This window comes from Papio anubis, chromosome 4 (assembly GCF_008728515.1).
Source record: "Papio anubis isolate 15944 chromosome 4, Panubis1.0, whole genome shotgun sequence".
NCBI classification, from domain to species: Eukaryota; Metazoa; Chordata; class Mammalia; order Primates; family Cercopithecidae; genus Papio; species Papio anubis.
The window spans coordinates 71,068,075-71,086,174 of record NC_044979.1 but is presented as its reverse complement, the minus strand read 5'-3'; the positions used below and the strand labels follow the sequence as shown (position 1 = coordinate 71,086,174).

The following is an 18,100-nucleotide window of genomic DNA, read 5'->3' as shown; positions in this document are numbered from 1 at the left end:
AAAATGGCATATAAGTATAAAATTAATCAAGAAAGTTTCAATATCCAAATACCTTAATATTAACAGTTAAGTATGTGATTAATATCCAATCAAAATTTATATAGAAATGATTTTTTTAAAATTGTATCTATTTAATGATAAAAAACTGAAAATCCTTTACATACTACACATATATGGACATGTTTCATACACAGATAGTATGATGATTTTTAAGACAAAGTATCAATGTACAAGATAAAAATAAGGACAAAGTCTATTACATTGAAACAACCATTTTAATCTACTTTGCACTGAAAAAGTACACATTTTGTATACCTTTCATTAGACAAAATCTCAGGAGGCACATGTTCAGGTTTTCTGTCCAATTCCTTTTCTTTAAATGTCTGTTCTTCAGCTTCTCCTTGGTTTTCATTTCCATTCTGTTTAAATTTGAATAAAGGAAGAGAGGAGAAGACAGAAAGAAAACCTGTCATCTTGGAAATAGCATGTCATTCTTCTATATGGGTATGAGATAAAATAGAAATCTCTGTGCACAAAATTGATACTGTTTGGTATAATATTTAACTATATTTGAGACTAGTGTCATCAAAAGAGGATAAAACATTCTCGTACATAAATAAAAAAGTTTAATGGGTTAAAATTATGCATGCTATAGTGCAACAATAAAGTTTGTTAGGTTCTCTTGTTAACAGCAATGTCAGATTCAAATTACCTTAAATGAAATATAAGGCATTTTGACTCCACCTACCTTACACGTATGCAGTCACAAATATGTTAAGCTCAGTACCTATAAAAGAGTACACCTCATACCAACAACAAAGATAAACAAATCCTACTGAATTGTTGATCCATTGCTCCTAGGTGGGCCAAAGTCCATACTACCTGTGTTTGCGTACTGCTGTTGCGCAGCTCACAACACAGCTTCTCTCTTCCAGCTAAAGACAGCTGCTTTAGTGCTTCCAGCTCCTCTAAAAGCACCCTCTCTCTCTCTGAAACCAGGTTTTCATTATCTATGGAGGATCTCTAAATAAGAAAAAAGGTCATGAGAGAATATTGTTTGCGACAGAGAAAAAGGGTAGAAATATTAAGCAGATTTCTTTTAACCCCCGGGACCAACAGGTCCTGGTTCTACTTATGATTCGTATTCCATCATAAGGGGTTAAAAGTATATACAAAGATCAATGCAAAATTTAAAATATTTTTAAAAAGCCAATTAAGCCTAAATATTCAGGAATTTGTGCAGTTCACTTAGTTTTTGTCAATTTTGCATTGAAAATTAAGAAGTCTGAATTCACAAAATGCAATGAAGAAAAGCAAAGTTAATTTTCCAAATTATGTTTTATGCTCAGCTCCCAATTTTCCTATTATTTTATATTTAAAAGAATACATGTTAATAGTTATCTCTAGTTATTTCTTATCTCCTTTTTAGCTTCAGTTTTCAAAATTAAATTCAATAAATCTGTTTTCATAAGAACTTCTACATAAATATTTCTTGCTCTTCTGCAATGATTTTGTGAGTATATTTTATATAGCAGTTGACAAGAATCCAGCTCCCAAATACCAAGAAGTATTTAAATTTAGTCAAGAAAGGGATAAGAATGTTAAATAAATTTGCATTTCTCAAATCAAGAAGAGATGTTTCCCTGGAAAGAGTTCCAGAAGCATACTACTTCCGATTTCCATTCATGATTAAAAAGATGGATTAAAGACAGATAAAGGTAAAATTTCGAGATGCTAATTGGTGGACTCACAAAACTATAAATGAATATAGTAAAACTGAACGATAGTAACTGCATAATGGAGCACCTCAGCACAATGTTATTTCCAAAATGTCAAACTGCGTTTGCTATATATGGTTAATAGATTTAAAAAAAAAAACCCAACAACCGTGTAGCCACTTTTCCAGTGCTTGAAAAAGGAGTTAAATAAAATGACAGAAAGACAATGCCCACTCCAAGGTTGACAGAGGTGTCCCTAACAAGATCTAAAGCTGCTGTGTTATATAGAGTGTGTTCCTGATGCTAAATATATGTAGTTTATTCAGATTTTGGCAAAAAAAAATTATGGCTACATAAAAAATACTGTTGTTTTTACTGGGGATCTGGTTCAAGTTGGTGTTTGGAAAAAAAAAATTGGGGAGAGAATAGGGACTACAAGACCCTTACCTGGGCTAATTGTTTATTAAGTCTCTTAATCTCTTCTTGTAGCTGTTCCTGGTCTTCTCGCTGTCTCTCCATTTGTCGCATATGTGCCTGCCTTAACAATTCTGTTGCCTGTTGATGTTCTTGGTATTGTCGTACAAGTTCCTGCCTCATATCTTCCAATTGTTCTTCATTCAACATTAGTTGTCTAGAAGCATCCATGCTTGACACCGAAATCTCATCATGAATCTTCAAGAGTAAAGAAAAAAAATTCAGCCATAACACATTTTGTAAAAATCTGTCAGCATTAATATTTTAAACAAATATGAAAGCAATTCTATTACTTATGCCATAAAGCGTGTGATTTTATTATTAAACAAAAACATACTTTTAAAAATGGTGTTTTTCTTCATTACAATTCCAAAACAACATAAAGCTACTTTATTATCATTACATATATTATTTTCCAAAAGCAAAACAATTATTTATCAATTAGTTTAGACTTAATCTAATTCTAATAGAAAACAAAAAGAACTAAGATACTTACGATTCCTTCTACCCTTAATGAAGCTATAATGCCATTATTCCTCTTGACATTTTATGACGGGTAAATAATATCAATGGAATATTTATATTTTAAAATTAAATGTATGAAACATGAGAAACTATCCATTTAATTTACACAGTGGTTATCACAGTACTACAGAGAACTACTGATAAAAAATAATTTTCAATACATTTTATTTGAAAATAAAAGCTTTACATTCCAGAGTCTCATGCTCATAAGAAGTCAATTCCTTAATACATTCTATGAGTACATCATTTCCTGGAGAGATGTTACTTAAATCATTTTGCTTTGAATAGTTGATGGTAAATTAAAGAGGTCTTCAAGAACACCTAACAAGTTTCGCATTCCACAAAGAGATGGTAATTTTATTTTATTTATTTATTTATGAGACGGAGTCTTGGTGTCACCCAGGCTGCAGTGCAGTGGCACCATCTTGGCTACTACAGTCTACACCTCCCCAGTTCAAGTGATTCCTCTGCCTCAGCCTCCCAAATAGCTGGGATTACAGGCATGCACTGCCATGCCCAGCTAATTTTTTGCATTTTTAGTAGAAATGGGGTTTTACCATGTTGGCTAGGCTGGTCTCGAACTCCTGACCTCAAGTGATCCACCTGCCTCAGCCTTCCAAAGTGCTCGGATTACAGGCATGAGCCACCACACTTGGCCTGGAGTTGGCAATTTACTTGAATATTAGTCTGAACAAAACATAACCTATCCTGAATATTAATTAAAAAATTTAATTCAGATGTTAAAAGAAGTAGGATTTATTACTTTCTGTTAAACAGTTGAGGTATAGACACAGAACAGATCTTCTATTAATAAATAAGTAAAGAAATCAATAGTTAGGATATAGATAGTAAAATCTTTTAGTCATCCTAAATAGGTAGCTATTTCCTTGTAATGTTGTTATATTTAATTAAGCAAATCTTTTATTCACAGATATTACCAAATTGTAGTATAATTAATCTCGAATTGGTTGAAACAGAATTAATGTGCATACAACTTACAATGGGATTTTACCAGGTACAACGTCTTTAAGATAAACAAGAATATTATGAACCAGACTTGTTTTATTTGATACTAATATTAAGTCACTTATCCATATATCTTACAATTAATAAAACACATTAACAGTGTGAATCGGCCGGGCACGGTGGCTCATGCCTGTAATCCCAGCACTTTGGGAGGCCGAGGAGGGTGGATCACAAGGTCAAGAGATTGAGACCATCCTGGCCAACGTGGTAAATCCTGTCTCTACTAAAAATACAAAAATTAGCTGGATGTGGTGGCACGCGCCTGTAGTCCCAATTACTCAGGAGGCTGAGGCAGAAGAATCCCTTGAACCTGGGAGGCGGAGGTTGCAGTGAGCCGAGATGGTGCTACTGCACTCCACCCTGGCGACAGAGTGAGACTCCGCCTCAAAAACAAAACAAAACAAAACAACGTGAGTCATAAGACTGAGTTTGATATTTTCCTCCTCCAAATATTATGCAGCATGATTGCTAATATTTTCATAGTGAAGGAATTCACAATTTTTAAATAAGTTTTTTATGTTCAAGGAGGCATACTTACAGACTGTCTGACTATAAATGTCTTATCTTTGGAGAACATTTCTTCTGAAATAGTCAGTACACAGTCCTTTGATTCTCGTATATCATCGGGATCATTATTTGATAATAAAATTTCCTTTCCATGTTCTCCTAACTCTTTACTAAGTGGTTTAAATTCTTCTTTAAATTTCACATCCACTGTCTCAAAAGTCTGAAAACCAGTTTGATCCTGTGATAATTTCATTTCATTAAAATAATGCTGTTTTTCTTGCTGACACACAGCATGTGCTTGCTTTGATGATGTAGTATTTTCTTTTCCCCCAGATATTCTAGACAGTTCAGTTTGTTGAGCAAATGCTATACTCATTGACACAATAACCTAAAGAAATAAAAGCAAACAATAAAGGATTTAGAAATATCAGCAGGAATTTAAAAAGCAAGTTACTACTCAAAATTGTATGAACAGAAAAAAGCATGGCCTCATGGTTCTAAACAAAAAGAAATCCTATAATAAAGTAATACCGAGATAGATTCTCTATTTTACAATAAATCTAATGTCAAAGTATTTATTTTACTGCCTGCCATTTTAAATAAAAAGTAAAATGTTTTCTTACTATAATAGCCATAAATTTTCAGTAAAAATTAGAAAATAAAAGCCCTTATATTTCTCTCTTCCAAGAAAAATCACTGTAAACATTTTAGTAAATACTTTCCCAAATCTTCTTATTCTTCTTTACAGAGATAGATATGAATAGATACAGATATCATTTTCCTATAAAAATGTGATCATATTCTAATACTGTAACCAGTTTTTATAGCTTAACTATAGTAAATATATCTTCAAGTTAAGAAATAGAAATACATTTCTATATAATTTCTGATGGGTTCAAAGTTTCGTATTACATACATGTAGTATAAGTTTATTAAATCAATTCTCTATGTTGGACATTTAGAGTGATTCCACTCCTTTACTATTTTAAACACCAATGTGATGAAATATTTGTAATTATATAATTGTGCATATATTTTATTTCCTCAAAACAAATTCCCAGAAGTGGAACACTTAGTTTGTATGACTAGTAAATATGAGTAAACATTTCATTATAATCCAACTTGACTTTTCACTACCACTATGATCCTGAATCCCTGCTTATTCTAGCCTCCCATCCCACCCCATGACAGGTACTTAGGAATTCTGACTAGCAGTTTTGGCTCTGACAAGTCCCTACACCTTTGAGAACCAACTGTATCAATAACTTTATGTCCTTTTTCCACAGATAATTTGTAATGAAGGAAGGCTGGTTGTAATAAACCCAGAATAAAGTATGCCTGAGATTGGAAATATTTGTACTTACAGACCTGCAGCCTTCTTTGTTTTCCTTGCTGGTCCAGGAAATATAACTGAACTTTTGTTTTAATTTCCTGTCTTGAATCTTATTCACCTATGTGGGGTCCTGATTCCCACCTGGTTCCTGTGCTAGCCTCCTTTGGAGTAATTTGACTCAAAAACACAAAGCAAATAAATCATTAAAGCTGGGGTTCAAAATCCTATAGTCTTGCCTAAGCTAACTTTCCAAAAGGTAACATTATACTATTCCACATCTAAATGAGTCTGTCTAGAAGTATAATGCACAACTGACTTAAGAGGAATAATTATAATACCAGTAGCCAATGCAGAGAAAATGCAAGTGCTGCAACATTAGGAATGACATCACATATTTAATAAATGTTAGGGCAGAAATTTGAATCAAAATGTGTCTATACAGAGCTCAAGCACCTTAAACACTACATATCATCCTGCTTCTTCCCAGATAATCCTGCTACTATATCTCACCTACCAAATGGGACCTCTGGGTGGTGCCTATGCTAGCTCAGAAAGAACCAGGGTTTGGTAACAGCAATGTCATCTGGAACACATACCCATTACAGCAAAATGTCAAAAGACAAAGATAATTAAAAATAATTAACTAGATCATACAACTTAACAAAACATATCTTTAGCCTTCTGTAACTAGTGATCAAAACCTTATGACTGCGTTTTGTTTTAATTTCCTGTCTTGAACCTGATTTGCCTCTGTCTCTTCATACTGAATATATTGAAAATGTAACATGGAAAAAAAAGATTAAAAATATGAAAGAGAACAGAGATATGAAGGATAGAGAATGGTCAATCAACATCTAATTAGAGTTCCAGGTAGATATAATAGAGAACAATGGAAATGAACTATTTCACGAGACAATGGCTGAGAATATTTACAGAAGACACCACTGCCAAGATTCAAGATGATCAATGAATTATAATAAAAACAAATACCTCATCTCTACAAAAACATCTGTAGCTGGGTGTGGTGAGCTACTCCAGGGACTAAGGTGAGAGGATTGCGTGAGCTCAGGAGTGCAAGGCTATAGTGAGCTATGATCACACCACTGCACTCCAGCCTTGCTGACAGAACCCATCTCTTAAAAAAAAGAAAAAGGAAAAAAGAGAACACCAAAATCAAAAAGATCTTAAATGTTTCCAAAGAAAAAAAGATGTATTAACCACATGGGAACAACAAAGTAACAAGGACCTTGTCGGCAGAAACAAGAAATCAGAAAACACTGGAAGTTACTTTCAAAGTTCTGGCATAAAAATAACTGTTAACCAGGTTCAAATAGTCAACAAAACAAACTTTTATGGATAAAAACAAAATAAAGAAATAAAATAAAGACAACTAAAAAACATAGCTTACTCCTAACAGATAATCAGTAAAAAAAACTTCTAAAACATTTTCTTCAAAAAGAAATAAGATTCTAAAACGATGGTCTAAGATGCAAAAAGGATTAGAGCATAAACAACCTTCTTAAAAAAATACGTGGGTGGCCGGGCGCGGTGGCTCAAGCCTGTAATCCCAGTACTTTGGGAGGCCGAGACAGGCGGATCATGAGGTCAGGAGATCAAGACCATCCTGGCTAACATGGTGAAACCCCGTCTCTACTAAAAAAAAAAAAAAAAAAAAATACAAAAAACTAGCTGGGTGAGGTGGCGGGCGCCTGTAGTCCCAGCTACTCGGGAGGCTGAGGCAGGAGAATGGTGTAAACCCGGGAGGCCGAGCTTGCAGTGAGCTGAGATCTGGCCACTGCACTCCAGCCTGGGCGACAGAGCGAGACTCTGTCTCCAAAAAAAAAAAAAAAAGGGTAAATTGAAATACTGATGCTACAAGGCAATAATTGCATCTGAATTATGGAATAAGAAAACACAAAGACTGTGCTTCCGGGCAACATAAAATAAGCCCACTACGGCCTGTTTCTCCCACTGATTACCTAAAACTCTGAGCAAAATACAAAATAGCTGAAGAATTCTGAAGAGTAAACAGTGGCTAGGAGACTGCAGAGGGAAGTCAACACTTAGGTGATTTGTATGGGAAAGATGAAACAGGAGTTTTAGTCTGAACCTAACTAGGTGGACTGCCTATTTAAAAAAAAAAATTCACATTCTTCAAAGAATTATAATGACATCCAGAGCACATAAAACATAAAATATAAAACATTTAATGTACAATTCAAAATTAGGCAACATAAAATTCGTTGCATGTTGAACTCATTGTCAGCACACCTGCTCTAAAATAAATGCTAAGGGAAGGTTTTCAGGCTAAAGAAAAATGGCACCAGAGGGAAATCTGAAATTTAAATAACAGCAGAACACATACTCTTCTCAAGTACACATGGAGCATTCACCCAGAAAAGTCCACATTTTAGGCATCAAATTTAAAAGAACTGAAATTATATGAGGCATTTTGCCAGACCACAAAGAAACTTAAAAATTAATCAATCAACCATGGGAAGCTATCTGAAAATCACAAAAATGTGAAAATCAGTGCATTTCTAAATAACCCATGAATCAAAGAGGAAGTCACAGGGGAAATAATATATTTGGATTGAATGAAAATTTGCAGAGTGCAGCTTTAAACGTTGCTTATAAGGAAACATTGCTATACTTACAAGCTATAATGTTTAAAGGTATAACGCTATGCTTTCGAGTATAGCATTAAATGCACACATTAGAAAAGAAGAAATTCCCTTTAGGAAAGCAGAAGAAGAGCAAATTAAATCCAAAGCAAGCAGAAAAAGGGTATCAAAAAGATATGGGTAGCATTTGAAAATAAAAACAAAACCAATAAAAACAACAAGGAAACAAAAAGCTGAATCCTTAATATACTAATACAATCAACCTCTAACCAATCTGACAAAAAGGTGAGAAATAGGGATAACACTACAGATTCCACAGACATTAAATAATAAAAGAATACTACAGGCGGGGCATGGTGGCTAACACCCATGATCCCAGTACTTTGGGAGGCCGAGGTAGGTGGATCACTTGAGGTCAGGAGTTAGAGCCAACATGGTGTAACCTCATCTCTACTGAAGAAAAAAAAACAACCCACAAAAATTAGCTGGGTGTGGTGGTGCATGCCTGTAATCCCAGCTACTTGAGAGGCTGAGGCAGGAGAATCACTTGAATCCAGAGGCAGAGGTTGTAGTGAGCCGAAATTGTGCTACTGCACCCCAGCCTGGGCGACAAGAGCGAAACTCCATCTCAAAAAAAAAAAAAAGAATACTACAATACAACTTTACCTATATAAATTCAACAGCTTAAAGGAAATGGACCGATTCTTTGAGTGATACAAACTACCAACACTCATTCAAAAATAAATAGATAACTAACATAAAACTAAATCTATTAGATAAACTGGATTCATAGCTTAAACACATATTTCAACAAAGAAAACTCCAGCCCCAGTAGCATTCACCAGCATATCTAAAATATATTTAAGGATGAAATAATACCAATTCTATGTAAATTACTCCAGAAAATAAAAGAGGCAATATATTTCAACATTGTATGGAGGCCAGCATTATTCTGATATGAAAACCAAGACATTACAAGAAAACCAAACTTGAAATAATATTTCTCATGAACACAGACATAAGTATCTTTGCCACAATATTAGCAAACAGAATCTAGCAACGTATAAAGGGAGGGGGTTGTCTCCCAGAGGGCATGAGAAAACTTCTAGGGATGACTGAAATGTTTTATACCTTGACTGTGGTATTAGTTTCCCAACTTTTTTTTTTTTTTTTTTTTTTACTTTTTTTTTTTTTTGAGACGGAGTCTCGCTCTGTCGCCCAGGCTGGAGTGCAGTGGCCGGATCTCAGCTCACTGCAAGCTCCGCCTCCCGGGTTTACACCATTCTCCTGCCTCAGCCTCCCGAGTAGCTGGGACTACAGGCGCCCGCCACCTCGCCCGGCTAGTTTTTTGTATTTTTTTAGTAGAGACGGCGTTTCACCGGGTTAGCCAGGATGGTCTCGATCTCCTGACCTCGTGATCCTCGCCTGTCTCGGCCTCCCAAAGTGCTGGGATTACAGGCTTGAGCCACCGTGCCCGGCCAGTTTCCCAACTTTTAACACTTGCTAAAACTCACCAAATTTTGCAGTTATAATTGGTGAATTTCATATTATGTAAATTATACCTCAGCAGAGATGATTACAAACAAAGAACAACAAAAAACACAAAGGAAGCTGTTGAAATTTTGAAAAATTGGTATCATAAAGATCACTTTCTTTTGTATATGCATTCAGATTAGAAAGAAATGACAGATAAAAGAATTCTGGTTTGGGGCCGGGTGCAGTGGCTCACACCTGTAATCCAAGCACTTTGGGAGGCCGAGGCAGGTGGATCTCGAGGTCAGGAGTTCAAGACCAGTCTGGCCAACATAGTGAAACCCCATCTCTACTGAAAATACAAAACTTAGCCAGGTGTGGTGGTGTGTGCCTATAATCCCAGCTACTTGGGAGGCTGAGGAAAGAGAATCACATAAACCTGGGAGGGAGAGGTTGCAGTGAGCAGAGATCACGCCATTGCACTACAGCCTGGGTGACAGTGTGAGACTCTGTCTCAAAAAAAAAAAAAAACAGGATTCTGGTTTGGAAACTTAAAAAAAACAGACTTAACTACCCTGTTACTCTTCCCTTTCCCTTCGCTATACTGTCTAAAAAATCCAACCAACCTGATTGGTCTCATTTTAAATTCATAACCACTACCTTTAAAATGGGCCCTTGGTAGAATCAGGCAATTTAACTCAACTTCCCTAGTTTACTCCATTTCTGATTCCTTCCCCTAGACAGAACTTTTCCCTCCTCTTAAACTTCCAACATCTTCTCTTTCTTTGTCTCTCTCAGGTGTTGACCTTGCTTCTTGTTTTAGTGAGAAAATGTAAGCAATTACTAGAAGAGAACTTTCACAGGCTCTGAATACTACATCTCAAAAGATACCTGAATAACAAACCAAATATTCTTTGCCTTCCTTCCTGTTATTATAAACTGCCATGCTCCTATCTAATGGCAACCATCCAGGGTATGGAATCCCCTCTCATCTAATCAAGGACACTACTCCAGCAACTGCTCCTCTGTATCCTAAATTAGCTATTTCCCTCCCTCTCTCTTCAATCATTTCCATGAGCACAAAAGTAGATGTAATACCTATTATCTTAAATAAAAACAAAACAGCAACAAGAAAAACTCACCACTTGACCCCCTACATCACTCTTTACCACTCTATTTCTCTGCTCCCCTTTTAAGTAAAACTCCTCAATATAGTTCATCTCCTCATTCTTCTCCTTCATTCTCTCTCAAACCCAGTCTAATCAGTTTGTCTACACCATGCCATCAAATGTGTTCTCGTGAAAGTCACCAATGATTTCATCTTGTAAAATCAAATAATTAATTTGCAGTAATAATCTTTCTTGACCTATTAGGAACATCTGATACAGTTTAATACATTCTCTGCTTGATAACAGTTTTACTTGGTTTCTACCATGCCCATTCTTTTGTTCTTCCCATATCTAACTTACTGCTCCTTCTCCATCTCCTTTGTTTTTCCTTATTTATCTGGTCTCTAAACACTGGCATGCTTCAGGTCCGTTCCCAGATATCTTCTCTATCTACACTTATTCCCTGTATTAGTTTTTCAAATTTTTTCACTGCAATCCATGGCAAACATACACAGACATAAAACAACATAAAACAACAAAACCACATGTTATATTATGACCCAAAGCATACACAGGTACATATGTGTCTATATAATTAAAACTTTCCATTAATATTAAAATCCTACTCCCAACCCCCTAAATGGATTTCATGCCTTAAAAATGAGTTACAACTCACAGTTTAAAAAACATTGCACTATATGCTAACTCCCAAATTTATATTTCTTATCTTATTTCCTAAAATCTAGATTTATATATCCCAAACACTGACTTTACTCAACATTTCCTTGGCTGTTCCTCAACATTTATATTTGGACATTTAGTAAATATTTTTGCATTTAATGAGTCAAAAGCTGAATTCTGAGTCTCCTCATTCCTCTTCAAAACTACTCCTTTGCAGTCTTTTCCATCCTACTAAAGAACTCTAAGCAAATACCAACTCCATTCTTCAAGTTGCTCAGGTCAAATAACCTAGAGTAATATATTCCCCTTAAGTGTGAGCCCTTGCCCTCTTTCCCTGTATTTCTTCCTCCCGTATCCAGGAAAAGGAAAATTCTCCTCCTGTACATCTGCAGAAAAGACAAATCTGTGCCAAGTTTTCACAATATTTCACCATGAATGTGGGAGTTGCAGGATTAAACTGAATTGTCCTCCAACTCAGCAGAGGTAGCAGCTGGGCAAGCAACCTTCACAAACTCTAGTCAAGTCTCCTGACCACGTCTTAAAGACACCTGTTAGGGTAATTTTTGACCTTTCCTTTTGTCTTGTCTCTCTTGACTTTCCCTTTCATATTTCTTTAAAAGGTCCTCAACCTGATATCTTCCTGATTCACTCCCTCACTTCCTTTAGGATTTTCCTCTAATGTCACTTCATAAAGTCAGGCCTTCCATGACAACCCTATATAAAATAACACCATCTCACTCCCCATGGATTTTCCTAGTCCCGTTTTTTTTTTCTTTATAGTACTTACCATCGTCTGTATGTTGTCTATCTGTACCAACTAGAATGTAAGGTCTATGGAAGCAAAGATTTCATCCTCTTTTATTCTCTGTCATACCTCAGCACCCAGAACACTGCCTAACAGTGAAATGTAAATGAATGTCTAATTTCAGTAGTATGTGCTCAAATCACAGGAGGACTCTAATGTGATATATACTGGGAATCACTACTCTTACTGGGCTTCTTCTATATAGCCTTGTGCTTTTAGAAAAATGATTCTCAGCCAGGCATGGTGGCTCACGCCTGCCATTCCAGCACTTTGGTAGGCCAAGACGAGTAGACTGCTTGAGATCAGGAGTTCAAGACCAGCTTGGCTAACATGGCAAAACCCTATCTCCACAAAAAAAATACAAAAAAATTAGTTGGGGTGGTGGTGCACACCTGTAGTACCAGCTACTTGGGAGGCTTAGGTGGGAGGATGGCTTGAGCCCAGGAGTTGGAGGTTGCAGTGAGCAGAGATTGCGCCACTACACTCCAGCCTGGGCGACAGAGCCAGACCTTGTCTCAAAAAAAAAAAAAAAAAGAAAAAAGAAAAATGGTCTTCAATCTTCTTCTACCATATCTGAGGGGTACAGAGTACAGCATAATCCCATCGGTACTGGTGACTAATGTCGACAATCTGTATTATTCTAGGACCAAGCTGGGCCATCAAATGTAGTCTCTTGGATCACAGTATCTTGGCTGCATTTAGAAGAGTCTTCACTGACCGGTACTTTAGTGCTTTGCTATCAGCTTAAGTGAGTAATGCTTTATAAAACATCTTCATATTACCACCATTATCACAGTAATAAGACTACTTTTAAGATAATATTTATGAGTCTTTACTATGTATCAACTCATTTGCTAACTGCTCTGTAGGCATTAGCTCATTGAATCCTTATAAAAATTACTACTATGCCAGTTTCCTCTTTCAACATATAAAACGCTGAGATTCACAAGTAACTTTCCTAAGGTCACAAATCTAGTAAACCAAAAGAACAAGAATTTAAAATATGGTATATCCAATACCAAACCTCACATTAATTACTATACCCTGATACACCATTCCATTTGATAAATTTGTATAAAAGCTACATGCAAGAGAAAACTTGCATTCCTCCAAGAACTAGACATTGAAAGCTATAAAAAAAAAAATGATAGTGTTTCACTTTTCGCTTTAGTCATAAGTGAACAAGTCCTTATGGCCCAGATATTTCCTTGGGTCTTGACTTCCTCATCTAATTTATGTTTTTCCTAATTCCTTATATATTTCCTTTATATCCTACCAATCAATCCCACCCCTTTAAAATCCACATATTCCACTGGGATTGTTATATTAAGACAGTTGAAATATTATTTTAAAAAAAGCAAACTCATAATTCAATAGTTCCTGTATGTGTGTGTGTGTGTGTGTGTGTGTGTGTATATTTTTTTTTTAGATGGAATTTCGCTCTTGTTGGCCAGGCTGGAGTGCAATGGCATGACCTCAGCTCACCACAACCTCTGCCTTCCAGGTTCAAGTGATTCTCCTGCCTCAGCCTCCTGAATGGCTGGGATTACAGACATGAGCCACCACACCTGGCTAATTTTGTATTTTTAGTAGAGCTGGGGTTTCTCCATTTTGGTCAGGCTGGTCTCAAACTCCCGACCTCAGGTGATCTGCCTACCTTGGCCTCCCAAAGTGGTGGGATTACAGGCATGAGCCACCGCACCCAGCCAGTTCCAATATTAAAAGCCAACCAGGTATACACATTTTGAAAAGGAATACAAAGACAAAACAAATAGAACCATAACGTTACACTAGGTTATATGGCTAATATTAAAGAACGACTCTGGACACAGCAGATATGCATACAGAGATGAGCAAAACTCACATTGATAAACTCCTTCACTTAGCCAGGAGCTAATTAATACTCACTGATAATCCCCCTTAGTATCTGTAGTCATTACCTAACAAAGCTTTTCTGATTGGAAATAGATACAGATAATATACACAGAGGACCAACCACTTTCTCTTTCTTTTCCTATCTTCTTCCCAACTTTTAAGGAAGACCAAACTCCTTCACAAGGCAACAAATATATAGACTTGTTTTGGCATTCTGAAAAGCTTCTAATTACTAGTCTACATCAAAGAATGCTCTTCTCAAATAAAAGTTCACAAGATATTTTGTTTAAAGGCAACTATAATTGATATCATTATCCAACCACTTAAAGATGAACTATATATGAAACTTATAAAAATAAAGTACATACCATCAATAAAATCCATGCTATTTTTGAAGGCTCAAAGGGAATATAAACTAAGATAATCTTCCAGATAAGCTATAAGCTTACCTTAGCTACTTCTTCTTCTAATTGTTCTTGGTATTGTTTTTCAAGCAACTTAACGATATTTGTTTCCTCTTTCACTCCAAATTCACCAGAAAACTATATTTAAAAGCAAAACATGACATTTATTTACATTAATTATACACCACTTATTTTTAAACTTCTACCTCAAAATCTCCCCAAAGTATCAGTATTTTTAGAAAAGTTCTACACACTTTCAGCAAAAAATCAATTTTAATTCTCTCAATTAAAAACAATTTTAGTAAATAATTCTACTAAATAATTATACTTACTACTGTGAACTTAACAATCAAAGATGCAAAGAGGAATATGTTTACATATTTATAAATGCCAACATACAGTTCTAGAGTGGGAAAAGGATACTTAAATATAACTAATACAATATATATGTGTGTATATATTTCCTTTTAAGTAAAATGTTAAACAGTGGCATTGTTTGCTCATAAAATTACAAGCAAATTTTCTTTTCTTCTTGGTACTTATTAATACTATCTAATTTTCTACAAATACAAAGTTACAGTTATCAATAGAAAAAACTATAAACTTTAAAAAAATATAAACATGTTCTCAGTATGAAAGTATTTATTTAGCAATTATCATGATATGGTAACATCTTTCCTCTGTATACTGAGCCAGGAAGAACGATGATCTTAATTTTTTCTGTGACTTAAGAGCTAAAAATCTACTGAGTGAAGACCAGGGTTCAGCAGTTGCAGGTTTGAGAAAGTTGCAGGTGTGAGAAATTGAGAATAATACAATGCTGAGCAGAGGCAGGGGGTGGTTTAGTTAGATGGCATGCGCTGTAAAAGATGTGGAACTTTTATATACCATATGGACCTTACTGGAGTAGGCCTAATCTATTATCCCAGCCCTACTGTCTTGGATTCTGGGGATTCCTAAACACTTTTTTCTTTTTTCTTTTTTTTTTTTTTGTGATGGGGGAGTCTCGTTCTGTCACCCAGGCTAGAGTGCAGGGGCACAATCTCAGCTCACTGCAACCTCCACCTCCTGGGTTCAAGCGATTCTCCTGTCTCAGCCTCCTGAGCGACTGGGACTACAGGCAAGTGCTACCACGCCCAGCTAATTTTTTGTATTTTTGGTAGAGATGGGGTTTCACTGTGTTAGCCAGGCTGGTCTTGATCTCTTGACCTTGTGATCCACATGCCTTGGCCTCCCAAAGTGCTGGGATTACAGGCGTGAGCCATCGCGCCTGGCCCCTAAGCACTTTTCTAGAGATGGCCTGGTCCAAATTCCCATGCTGGAAAGACAAAGCTATGTTGACCAGGGCACTGAAACTAATTTGTACATAGCCCACATGTTACAAAAAACAAGATAAATCTTAAACTATAACATATTTAAAGGAAATATAACCCCTCAAACTTCCTCTGTGTTTTTCCTATGCTATAAAAATAGATAAAATTTCTTTACATATGTATTCTGAGTTTTCTATATAAGGTATTATCCTCATATTTATTATGCTTACTTCTCAGCAATATAGTAAACCAGACATAAAAATGATAGTAGAAAAATCAGTGTATATAACAGTTAAAAGATAAAAATTAAAAATATAATACCTCTATTGTACCATCAATATTCTTTTTCACACAACTTCCAGGGTACATTGTTCTCTGTGCATCAGATTCTGTAATTACCACCGAATCAATGGGGAAGCTGAATATAAATAAAAAAGGTTAAAGAATTAGAGTTGTATATGTGCTTTAGTGTTCATCCAAAATCTATAACACACATAAAATGTGTACCGGGGTATGGGAGACAAAAATGAGTCAAGGGTTGTAGGTATTGTAACTTAAATCATATTTTTGACTAATATTTCCACTTAAAAGAACACAATTGAGTAACAGTATTTTAACAAATGATCAACTGAATTTTATGTCATCTTACACTACAAATGTATGATATGGAACTATACATACTGACTTTTTTTTGGAGAGATGGGGACTCACTATGTTACACAGGTTGATCTCAAACTCCTGGCCTCAAGTGATCCTCCCACCTCAGCCTCCAAATGTGCTGGGATTATAGGCATGAGCCAGTATGCTTGGCCAGTATTAACTTTTTTTAAAAAGTTATCTAAGATATATTAGTGACTTTTAAAAAGTTTGTAAAATCTCACTTTTATGATAAACTTCTTTTAACATACATATGTATATTTGGATACACAAAGTTTGATTTTTTTCCTATGTGTCCACATCAAAAGTAACAACGTTTACCTCTAGTGGAACTCAGGAGCAGTGGTGGTACAGAGAAGAATCTTAATTTACAAATACTCACTTTTGGACTTTTTTGTTTAATTTTTTGGTATTCACATCTGTATTGTGTAGTTTTTACATGCATTCATTATTTAAAATTTTTTTTTTTCTTAAAATGCTTAACTTAGGTCATAAAAACTAAGATCAGTATTTAAGAACCATGGGAAAAAATAAAAGGAGGAAATTATAATTTTCATTTCTGGCAAATACAATTTTCCACACCCATTTTCATGTACAACTATGTTGCTTTCTTAGTTCGACCCTCCTCTTGTCCACATACCTTTCTTTCTCGTATTCTTTTCTATCCTAAATTCCGTCCAAAACTGGGCAGATAAAAGTTGTCATCATCCCATTTCATAACTTATATAACTAAACCCCTAATGATGGCCATTTGATTGCTTCCAATTGTTCACCATTACAAACAATGCTATAATACAGATCTTCACAAATGTATCTTGGCACACTTCCATGGATGTTTCTATATGAGAAAATCTTGTAAGTAATTGTTAAACTTAATATTTCATGTTTTAATTCAGGGCTATATTCCAAAAAGTTTTATTAATTTTATTATCATAATTGTATCATTTAAGTATTTTCTCAAAACTTCAGCAATCGGGGGTCATAACAATTGTAAAACTTTGCTAGAACATGTATGTCTTTATTTTTGAGAAGACATTTTCTTTCAAACATTATTGGCCATTTAGGTTTTTCCTGCTGTGAACTACCTTCTCATGTTCTATGACCATCCCATGCTTCTAAAAACTTGTTCTTCTTTTCTTCTCTGCCCTTTCCTGCTTCTTCTTTATTACTATTTTGTCTCTGTTTTCCTCACTGTCCCTTGTATATACTCCTCTGATCCTTGGCTTTATGTCTTGGATCTTATTTTCACAGCCTAGAAAATCCTCCTGATTATCTATCCAGCCACTATGATCTAAACTCCAAAAAGTACTACTTAGTCCACAATGACTTCATTCTTTAAGCTTTACAGTATTTGAAAGTGTTTACTCCAAACTGAAAAAATAGTCTGGCATAAACTTAATTCACTGCTCCCCTCTTGCAATTAAGCTCCTACTATCTGCAACCCCTGTTGAATTTCCTATTTATGTGATGTACTTTCATTTTCCATATTCCCTAGGCTCAAGCAACACAGAGTTATCTTTGTTTTTTCCCCTCTGCTTTGTTTCCAACATTCCTTCCATTGCAATGTCTTAATACT

At 35.4% G+C, this 18,100-nt stretch overlaps 1 protein-coding gene across 16 annotated transcripts in view; it reads right to left on the bottom strand.

Moving 5' to 3' along the window:
• Positions 1–18,100, bottom strand: part of AKAP9 (A-kinase anchoring protein 9) — a 172,210-nt gene that overhangs the window by 69,105 nt on the left and 85,005 nt on the right. For 14 of the 16 annotated variants that reach the window (XM_003896346.5, XM_021936074.2, XM_021936076.2 and 11 more), the window contains 6 exons: positions 16,189–16,285; positions 14,600–14,692; positions 4,282–4,638; positions 2,166–2,390; positions 883–1,023; positions 316–419 (listed from right to left, as the gene is read on the bottom strand). In XM_003896346.5, the coding sequence (XP_003896395.5) occupies positions 316–419; positions 883–1,023; positions 2,166–2,390; positions 4,282–4,638; positions 14,600–14,692; positions 16,189–16,285 (1,017 nt within the window). The remainder of the gene's footprint in view (positions 1–315; positions 420–882; positions 1,024–2,165; positions 2,391–4,281; positions 4,639–14,599; positions 14,693–16,188; positions 16,286–18,100) is intronic. The other 2 variants (XM_021936080.2, XM_021936083.2) reach the window with 1 other exon arrangement.